This window comes from Hemiscyllium ocellatum (assembly GCF_020745735.1).
Source record: "Hemiscyllium ocellatum isolate sHemOce1 chromosome 27 unlocalized genomic scaffold, sHemOce1.pat.X.cur. SUPER_27_unloc_38, whole genome shotgun sequence".
Classification (NCBI taxonomy): domain Eukaryota; kingdom Metazoa; phylum Chordata; class Chondrichthyes; order Orectolobiformes; family Hemiscylliidae; genus Hemiscyllium; species Hemiscyllium ocellatum.
The window spans coordinates 16,073-27,081 of NW_026867507.1; the positions used below are offsets into that span (position 1 = coordinate 16,073).

Below are 11,009 nucleotides of genomic sequence, written 5' to 3' on the forward strand. Positions count from 1 at the left end.
AAAATGCAAGCTCTCACTTTTATCCATACCTCTCAAACACACATTGTCAGACATACACACACCCCAACACTCAACTCCTGAGGCTTATACTCCAACACACCCACACTTTACGAAGCATGGTATGCGCACACTGATGCACAAGGTCACATGCACACATACACAGATATATATAAAATCCATGGGGTGAATTTGCATTTGCAGATACATGCAATTTCACTCAAAAAGCACACAATCTGCAGACAGTTAGTGCAGGCAGTCAATCCATGTAGCATTTTATAAATTCCTACTTTAGAAATGATACCAGTCTGATTCAAGATTGGGATACAGACAGACTCAAACCTCACATCTGACATGCATTGTCTGAGCTGAGAAGTCACCTATTTTTATAAAACCTTAAATCATCATGAGATTGTAACTTAAAAGAAATTCTGAGATTTATACATTAAGGAAACCTGCAACCCATTCGAAAAGATGAAAGACTTAACAGCAATCTATGTTTGTTCAATATATCTGATCAGTTGCATGACACTGTGATCCTTTGCTATAAAATCTGTGTGTAATGATCCTGCTCAACAGCTACCTGATGAAGGAGCAGCGCTCCGAAAGCTAGTGCTTCAAAATAAATGTGCTGGACTATAACCTGGTGTTGCGTGAGCCCGATGGTAAGTTCAGGTAACCTTTATTGTGACCCAACTTCGTTACAGCTTCAGATCCCCTCAGCAAAATGGTATAGAAAAAAGGAACTGATATTTTTTTAAACAGCTCAAGGTCAAAACCCACACACTTCCTCCCACTTTCTATTGGTCAGCACCTAGTTGTCCCTTTGTAACTGGAGAAAAAGTGAGGACTGCAGATGCTGGAGATCAGAGTTGAAAACGTGTTGCTGGAAAAGTGCAGCAGGTCAGGCAGCATCCAAGGAGCAGGAGAGTCAATGTTTCGGACATGAGTCCTCCTTCAGGAATTCCTGAATTTTGGTTTTCTTCGCCCCCACAAATGGTTTCATCGTTAAATACTGAACTCCAGGTTTCTGACCGAATTCCAATTCCGCCATCTTCCGCGGCAGGATTTGCCGGAACTGGGTTGTGAGTCCAGTTGATAATGGCACTAGGCCGTCGTTCCTTCAAACCCCTGCGATGGCAAATGAACTCGCTGGTGCCTCCGCAGGAGGGAGGAGCAGGTGAAGGCCTTCCCGCACTTGAGGCAACTGAAGGGCCTATCCGCTGTGTGAACCCGCCGGTGGGTCTGAAGATTAGAGGAATCGCTGAAGCCCTTCCCGCACTCGGGACACCTGAAAGGCCACTCCTGCGTGTGGACCAGCTGATGCCTCAGCAGGGCAGAGGAATCGCTGAAAGCTTTCCAGCACTCTGGGCAGCTGAAGGGCCTCTCCCCGATGTGGAGCAGCTGGTGCTCCCGCAAGGTGCCCACTTGACTGAATCTCTTCCCACACTCGGGACAGCTGAAGGGCCTCTCCTGCGTGTGGACACGCCGGTGGGTCAGAAGGTGGGAGGAATTGCTGAAGGCTTTTCCGCATTCGGGACAGGCGAATGGCCTCTCTCCTGTGTGGACCCGCTGGTGAGTCAGCAGGATGGAGGCCCGGGTAAAGCCCTTCTCACACTCGGGGCACCTGAATGGCCTCTCCCCCGTGTGGCGCCGCTGGTGCCTCAGCATGGAGGAGGCCTGGGTAAAGCCCTTCCTGCACTCGGGGCAGGAGAATGGCCTCTCCCCCGTGTGGACCTGCTGGTGCCTCAGCAGGGTGGAGGCCTGGGTAAAATCCTTCCTGCACTCCGTGCAAGAGAATGGCCTCTCCCTGGTGTGACTGCGCTGATGAATCTCCAGGGCAGACGGGACACGGAAGCCTTTTCCACAGTCGCCACACTTCCACGGTTTCTCCACAGGGCGAGATTCCTCGGGATTCTCCATGGCCAAAGCTTCACCTGCACACAAACATGTGTATAGCCCCTCCCCGCCGTGATTTCCTCATTCCAGGCCGTATCACTCATCCATACTCCACACTCATTGCAGTTCAACAGTAGGGTCCCTCATCCAGTCCCACTGATGCTGAAAATATACTGAAACAGAACCAAAAAGCTTTACTCCTTCTCACAGATTCTAAGTTGAAAATTGCTGAGGTCCTGATGGATTGAGTGACTGTCAGATATTGACGTCAAAGCGAGGATTGCAGATGCTGTACAGTGAGTCGAGAAGTGTGCTGGAAAAGCACATCAGGTCAGGCAGCATCTGAGAGCAGGAGCGTTGATGTTTTGGGCATAAGTCCTTCATCTGTTGATTTGAAACTTCTATCTTCAAATACTCTGTAAAAAGAGATTATAAATGTCATCACTGTCAGTCCAGAGTAGAAATTCAGAACAAGCAATTCTACTTTCTGCAGAATATTCTTTTCTTTTGTTATTCCACAAAATTGAAAGCACCATCCCACTCTCTCCCTCTGTTCGCACTCCATTCCAACTAATTCTCCTGAAGGTACTGATTCAGGATCTTACAGGGGCAGAGAAGCAAAAATATCAAGACTGACATCTCTCTGAAGTTTGGATGACTCCACCTGAAAGTTAATATCTTCCACGACATTGGGATGCTGCTGAGAGCGAGCAGGTCTAATTTTGGGAAGCAAACAAAAATGTTAATTCAGGGTGAACCTGCCATGCAGCTTCTTGAGGAACAACCAGACACAAAATGGTTAACGACCCCAGGAAGAGGGGAACAAAATGAGACATCAAGGCATTAACACTGACACCAGAGAGAAACTGAACACCCAGATGTGGCAAACTTCAGTGGAAAGCCAGAGTCATAGAGATATACAGCACAGAAACAGACCCTTCAGCCAAAGTCTTCCAGATATCCTAAATTAATTGAGTTGCATTTGCCAGCACTTGACCCATATGCCTCTGAACCCTTTCTATTCATACACCCATCCAGATGTCTTTTACATGCTGTAATTGTACCAACCTCCGTCACTTCCTCTGGCAGCTCATTCCAAACATGCACCAGGCTCTGTGTGAAAAATGTGCCCCTTCTTATGCTTTTAAATGTCCACTCCACCCACCCTCACCCTAAACCTTGGTACTGTCTAGTTCTGGACTCCCCTACCCCACGTAAAAGACCTTGTCTATTTACCCGATCCACATCACTGATGATTTTATACAAGTCTATAAGGTCACCCCTCAGACTCTGCCACACTAGGGAAAACAACCCAGTCCTATACTTCCATCTTCACTCACCCGGGTAATTAAGGTTCATGCCTGAGTTTGCTCCCTCCCTGGATTCACTCCAGTTGTTCAAGTGAACAAATGTCCTTCCCTTCTTTCTCTCGCCCCCAGGATGAAGAGTTGCCCAGAGGGAGGAAGTTTCACTCTGAAACTGATAGGGCCACTTCTGCGTTGTGACATCAATAATGATTCACAAGGACGGACCTCGGCCAACACCCAACCCCTGCACTGCACCGGCTCCGGACGCCGGCGTCCGACTGATCCGCATTACGCCTGCTCCGGAGGGACGGCAGCATCCAGCTAACCCTTACTGCGCATGCTCCGAATGGACGGCATCCGGCTGACCCTCACTGCGCCTACTCCAGACAGCCGGTGTCTGGCTGACCCTCACTGCGCCTGCTCCAGACGGACGGCATCCGGCTGACCCTCACTGCGCCTACTCCAGACGGCCGTCGTCCGGCTGACCCTCAATGCGCCTGCTCCGAATGGACGGCATCCGGCTGACCCTCACTGCGCCTACTCCAGACGGCCATCGTCCGGCTGACCCTCAATGTGCCTGCTCCGGATGGACGGCATCCAGCTGGCCCTCACTGAGCCTACTACAGATAGCCGGCGTCCGGCTGACCCTCACTGGGTCTGCTCCGAACGGACGGCATCCGGCTGGCCCTCACTGCGCCTGCTCTAGATGGACGGCATCCGGCTGGCCTTCACTGTGCCTATTCAGACGGACGGCATCCGGCTGGCCTTCACTGTGCCTATTCCAGACGGACGGCATCCGGCTGGCCTTCACTGTGCCTATTCCAGACGTACGGCATCCGGCTGGCCCTCACTGCGCCTACTCCAGACTGACGGCATCCGGTTGGCCCCCACTGCGCCTGCTGCGGTCGGTGTCAGACTGACCCGCATTCCGCCCGCTCCAGACGGCCGGCACAGGACCTGCGCTGCCCTGCACTTTTGGGAAAATCTCTTCCTTTCAACCAATCCCCAAAGTGCGGAAGCAAGCAATTCGGCTCAACGAGGTCACACCGACCCTCCAAAGGGTAACCCACCCACACCCGTTCCTCAACATTCATCCCCTGACATTTCCACCGAACCTGCACAACCGTGGCACTATGGGTAATTTAGCATCGCCAATCCACCCTAACCTGGACAAAGTTAAAAAATCACACAGCGCCAGGTTATCGTCCAACAGGTTTATTTGAAAGGAGTAGCATTTGGAGCGCTGCTCCTTCATCATGTGGTTGTGGAGAATAAGATCATTACGCACAGAATTTATGAAAAAAACATTACAGTGCCCTGCCACTGAAATGATATATTGAACAAACCTGGATTGTGTAATCTTTCAATTTTTAGAATATGTTGCAGGTATCAATATGTAAACCCCACAACTTCCTGCAACGCACCTTCGAGATAACAAAGGTTTTATCACAAAAGGTGACATTTTTCAGACGGGCGGGGGGGGAGGAGAGTGGGGAGGGGAGGGGAGAGGAGAGGAGAGGAGAGTGGGGAGGGGAGAGGAGAGGAGAGGAGAGTGGGGAGGGAGAGGAGAGTGGGGAGGGGGAGGAGAAGGAGGGACGGAGGAGGGGGAGGGAGGAGGAGGGGGGGAGAGCAAAACTAGAAGCCATAGGTTTAGGGTGAGAGGGGAAAGATATAAAAGAGACCTAAGGGGCAACCTTTTCACAAAGAGGGTGGTACGTGTACGGAATGAGCTGTAAGAGGAAGAGGTGGAGGCTAGTACAATTGCAACTTTTCAAAGGGATCTGAATGGAATATATGAATAGCAAGGGTTTGGAGGGATATGGGCTGGGTGTGGGAAGGTGGGACTAGATAGGTTGGGATATCTAGTCAGCATGGTCAAGTTGGATTGCAGGGTCTGTTTCTGTGCTGTACATCTCTACGACTCTATTTCAGCTCAGACAATGCATGAAAGGTGTGAGATCAGAGCCTGTCTATCCTAACCTTGAGTCAGGCTGGTTCTATTTTCAAAGTTGAATTTACATAATACTACATGTATTGACTGCCTTGAGATTGTTCATTTTAGGAGCAAAATAGAATATATCAGCAAACATAATGCTGCAAACACAAATTCACTGCCATGGACTTGTGCGTACGCACACATGCATGAGAGAAATAAAAAGTCTATTTCTGTGCTGCATATCACACAGACATTGAGATAACAGATGTTTTATTTCTGCGGTTGTAAATGTTGTTGTAATTTATAGCTGGGTACTAATAGTAGATGTAAGGGACAGAATTCCTCAAAATAGGGCACTATAAGAAACCTGGGAGAACCCTATTCTGGTTTAATTACTAGTGAACAAACTTTAAGCACAAGTATCTATTTATTTCTAATTTTGTTTCCTTTTTTCTTGTTTGATTCCCTGCTCTGACAACACTGTATCTGGATGGTTGACAGGCTGAGATGGTGGGTTGGGTCTCGATTGACTTCAATGTTTTATTGTTCCAAATGGTGTAAAATGGGTGTCAAAGCTTCAGCAGAAACCCAGCAGAGCTGACAGACCAACATCTGACTCTTAGCGAACAGGGAGATCAACAGAGGAGAGAGAAATCTGAGCTGACACCAGGCTACCCTGTGATCAATGCTTTGATTAGCAGTGCCTACCCTCTACCTTTACCTAGCTTCCCATTTGACTACCCCCTCAATATTCAGGATACAATCCTCGTCATCCTGAAGCTGGGTTAGCCATGGGAAATGCAGGGTTATAGTTCAATAGTAATAAAAGCAGGAATAGGCCATTTGTCCTGTCAGGCCTACTCTGCCATTCATTAAGATCATGGCTGATCGATCCATCATCGCAGTTCCTCCTCCCTGCATTGTCAAAGCTACCCTTAATTCACCAACCATGCAATAACCCATCCAACTGTGTGTTCAATATACTGAAGTGGCCTCTACTGCTTCACTAGGCAGAGAATTCCATAGATTCACTACTCTCCAGGAAAAACAGTTCCTCCTAATCTTTGTTTGAAAGCTACTCTCCCTAATCTTGAGGTCTAGTCTCACTCAACAGCAACGAATTCCCATTTTCCACCAAAATCCCGGATAGACGGACTCACTCAGTTGTTTGCTCTTAAATGAAAGATTTCACTGTTACAACTTCTGCTCCCAGTCATGGCAAAACATCTTTGACAGCTGCTCTGAAAATCCAGTCTTCACAACCACACTTGTGAATCATTCTCCTCTCACCTCAATATGCACCGTCTAGTTTTGGACTGCACCATTCTGGGGAAAAGATCTTGGGTATTCACCCTATCCATACCCGTTACAAACGTCAATAAGGTCACCCCTCAGTCTCTGATGTTCCAGGGAAAATATCCCTGGCCTATTCTGCCTCTCCCAGTCGTTCAAACCCTCCAACTCTAGCAACAGCCTTGTAAATCTTTTCCAACCTCTTTCAAAGTTTCACAACATCTTTCTTATATCAAGGAGACCAGAATTGAATGCAGTGTCCCAAAAGTGGCCCAACCAATTTCGTGTACAGCGGCCACATGAACACCCAACTCCCATACTCAATGTTCTGACCAATAAAGGAAAGCATACCAAACGCCTTCTTTACTATCCTAGCTACCCAAGACTCCACTTTCAAGGAATTATGAACCTGCACTCCAAGGTCTTTGTTCAGCAACACTCCCCTTAACTGTGTCAGTTCTGCCTGGATTGCTTGACCAAAATGCAATTCCTCACATTTGTCTAAATTAAACTTCATCTCCCACTTCTCGGCCCAATGACCCATCTCCCATTTATAGCAAACTCTCTTTCCTCTCTTATTGCCTAGAAGCTGAAAATCTCCATCCCACACACATTCCCTCCATTCTCACTTTGCTGAATCTAATTCCTGTTGCATCTCATCCTGAAGGGTCTGGTTCATGCTAATACACAGACCCACACTCTAATTGAAACATACAGAATACTGAATTGCCTGGACAGACTGGACGTTGGGAAGATGTTTCCATTGGTAGGAGAGACAAGAACCTGAAGGCACAGCCTTAGAGTAAAGGGAAGGCCTTTTGGAACAGAGATAAGGAGAAACGTCTTCAACCAGAAAGTGGTGAATCTTTGGAATTCATTGCCACAGAAGGCTGTAAATGACATGTCATTGAGAATATTTAAGATGGAGGTAGACAGGTTCTTGAGTATCAAGGGGATCAAGGGTTACGGGGAGAAAGTGGGAGAATGGGGCTGAGAAACTTATCAGCTGCGATTGTGTGCTATCAGCAGACCTGATGGGCTGAATGGCCTAATCTCAGCTCCTATGTCTTATGTTCTCTTGCTATCCTGGACACAGGGTGAGAATTGGGAGCAGGACTAGGACATTTTGTCTTTCGAGCCTGGACCAGTATTGCACAGATCAGAACTGGATATGAAAATACCTACATTTTGGTGGAGCGGCTGGGACATTTTTCATTGGAGCATAGGAGGTTGAGAGGTGACCTTACTGAGGTTGATTAAATCATAACAGATATAGCTAACGTGAATGGCAGGTGTCGTTTCCCTTGGGTGGGGGTTTCAAGATGAGGGAGCAAATTTTGAAGGAGGAGAAAGATTTGAAAGACATGAGGGACACTATTTTTCATTTTACACAGAGAGTGGTTCATGTGTGGAATGAATGTTTAGAGGAAGTGGTGGATGCAGGTGCAGTTATAGCATTTAAAGGACATTTGGATAAGTATCTGAATAGGAAAGATTCAGAGGATATGGACCAAATACTGGCGGGTGGGACTAGTTTAGTTTGAGAACATAGTCAGCATGGACTGGTTGGACACTGTGCTGTCTGACACTGGAACAGTTCTATACTGGTCTTGAAACCATTTTCTTGACATCCCCCATAAACATCCATTTCATTGTTGTTCAAAATATCAGATGAACTCAGCAGTGAATATGTTCAATGACCCCCTAACTGCAGGAAGACATCCCCACTTCTGATCTCAATTCCTCTTGCTAATATACCACTTGCCTTGCTGATTGCTTGCTGCACCAGTCTGACAACTGGCAGAGACTGGTGCAGAAGGACACTGAGGTCCCATTGTACATCTACACATCATCTTTGATGAAGGGCTTGTGCCCAGAACATCAACTCTCATACTGCCTGACTAGCTGTACTTTTCATATAAAAAGTGAGGTCTGCAGATGCTGGAGATCAGAGCTGAAAATGTGTTGCTGGTTAAAGCGCAGTAGGTCAGGCAGCATCCAAGGAACAGGAAATTCGACGTTTCGGGCAAAAGCCCTTCATCCGATGAAGGGCTTTTGCCCGAAACGTCGAATTTCTTGTTCCTTGGATGCTGCCTGACCTGCTGCGCTCTAACCAGCAACACATTTTTAGCTGTACTTTTCCAATGCCACACTGCGACTCTGATCTTCAGCATCTTCTATCCTCACTTTCTCCACATCCCAATGTATCACATTTAAAAACGCACCTCCTTTCTGCTTTTTTTGCCACAACAAAGGCTATAGCTTCACATTGAGGTACTGCATTTGCCACGTGTTTGCCAACTGTGACACAGACCTTGTCCAACATTTCCAGAGTCTGTTTGCACCCCAGAGAATCACTCCCTTTCCTTTCAGCTGCTGCAAATCGACACTACATGAACAGGGATATCGGCTGGGTGCTGGCAAGCAGGACTAGATTCGGTTGCAATATCTGGCCGACGTGGACGAGTTGGACCGAAGGGCCTGTTTCTGTACTGTCCATGTCTGTGACTATAATTGAACACCAAAATGAAAACTAAATGGAAAAGGGTGTGAGAAAAGAAAGTGCTGTACTCACAGATGTTAGACAGAAGAAGGAAGTTACAGTCTGGGGTGAAGCTCAATCTTCACAGCAGCGACAGAAGCTCATTCTCCTCCTTCCGCATTCAGGCAATAGGGCTGCTCTAACTGGCAGGAGGACCAATCTCCATCCGGTCCTCCAGGCTTTACCATTGGTCCATCTACAGGAAGTCGCGTGCCGTTCTTCGGACTTCGAGGAGCATGCGTACTACTTTGCTGACACCGATGAGCATGCGCCTTCCTCGCAGACACCTCGGAGCATGCGCAGTGTGCGCTTTGGTGACTACTGTTACTGATAGATGTAAAGAATCTAAAGGCCAAAAGGAGAAAAAACGGCTGGAGCCACAATTTTATTTTTCCCTGTGGCTCGACGTTGTATTCTTTTTGCACTTTGTCTGGCTGCTCAACTTTTGTAAGTCTTTTCACCAGGGCAGATGAAGTTGTAAACTAGAGGGCATCGGTTTAAGGTGAGGGGAGAAAGATTTAAAATGGTCCGAAGAGGCAACTTTTTCGCACAGAGGGTGGTGTGTGTACGGAATGAACTGCCAGGCGAAGTGGTGGAGGCTGGTGCATTTACAATGTTTAATAGGAATCTGGATAGGTATATGAATAGGAAGGGTTTAGAGGGATATGGTTAGATTAGTTAAATTCCTTACAGTGTGGAAACAGGCCCTTCAACCCAACCAGTCCACACCAACCCTCCGAAGAGTAACCCACTCAGACCCATTTCTCTCTGACTAATGCACCTAACAGAATGGGGAATTTAACATGGACAATTCACCTGACCTGCACATTCTTGGACGATGGGAGGAAACCGGAGCACTCTGAGGAAACCCACGCAGACACGGAGAACGTGCAAATTCCACACTGACAGTCACCCGAGGCTGGAATCGAACCTGGAACTTTGGTGCTGTGAAGCAGCAGTGCTAACTACTGAGCCACCGTTCTGTCATTCAAGTAAATTTCTCCTCAGGGGGAGGAGGGACAATCAAGAGTCAACCATACTGCTGTGGGTCTGAAGTCACATGTAGGCCAGACTGTCTGTGTTCCAATATTTCTATACTACCCATGCCCCTTATTTTATAATCCCCTATAAGGTCACCCCTCAGCCTCCGATGCTCCAGGGAAAACAGCCCCAGACTTTTCAGCCTCTCAATATAGCTCAAATCCTCCAACCTTGGCAACATTCTTGTAAATCTTTTCTGAATCATTTCAAGTTTTATAACATTTTTCCAATAGGATGGACACCAGAATTGCATGCAATATTCCAAAAGTGGCCTAACCAACGTCCTGTACAGCTGCAACACGATCTCCCAAATCCTATACTGAATGCTCTGACCAAAAAAGGAAGGCATACCAAACATGTTCTTCACTATTTTATCTACCTGTTTCAAAGGGAGACTCCCTCCCTCCGGGCAACATCTGGGAACAAAGCAATGTTTCCCTCTTTCCATTCCTTATGCGGAGGGGAGGTGGGGGAGGGGTTTGGACTCGCCCACACTGGGGAAACAACATCAGTATTCACCTTATACATACCATTCATGATTTTTTAACCTCTATGAAGTCACCCCTCAACGTTTGATGCTTCAGAGAAAACCAGTCCCAGCCTATTCATCCTCTCTCTTTACCTCAAAGCCTTCAACCCTGGCCAACACCCTTGTAAAATTTTTCTGAATCGTTTAAGTGTTAAATCCTTCCCAAAGCAGAGAGACTGGAGCTGAACATAGTATTCCAGAAATGGCCTCATCAATTTGGGATATCTGGTCGGCATGGACGTGTTGGACTGAAAGGTCTGTTTCTGTGCAGTGGAGTTTTATGGCTCTATGGTAGGGACATAACCCATGTCTACATTCCCCCCTCCATCCTGCCACTTGTTGTGTGGTTCAAACCATGGATCTCAGTTGGTCACCAGATTCTGACAATGCCCAAATACCTTGAAGCATTTCTCACATAAGCTACCAGGATTGTAGCCGCAGTAAGAAACTTTATTTTTCCTAATT

At 47.3% G+C, this 11,009-nt stretch overlaps 1 protein-coding gene across 1 annotated transcript; it reads right to left on the minus strand.

The window, feature by feature from the left end:
* Window positions 1-218: 218 nt before the first annotated feature.
* On the minus strand, window positions 219-9,092 carry LOC132808230 (gastrula zinc finger protein XlCGF71.1-like). The gene is made up of 2 exons (XM_060822055.1): window positions 9,008-9,092; window positions 219-2,312 (listed from the first exon to the last, which is right to left on the minus strand). Exon 2 carries the CDS (start codon window positions 1,918-1,920, stop codon window positions 1,105-1,107), a length of 816 nt encoding a protein of 271 aa, XP_060678038.1. The 5' UTR covers window positions 1,921-2,312; window positions 9,008-9,092; the 3' UTR covers window positions 219-1,104.
* Window positions 9,093-11,009: the final 1,917 nt, after the last annotated feature.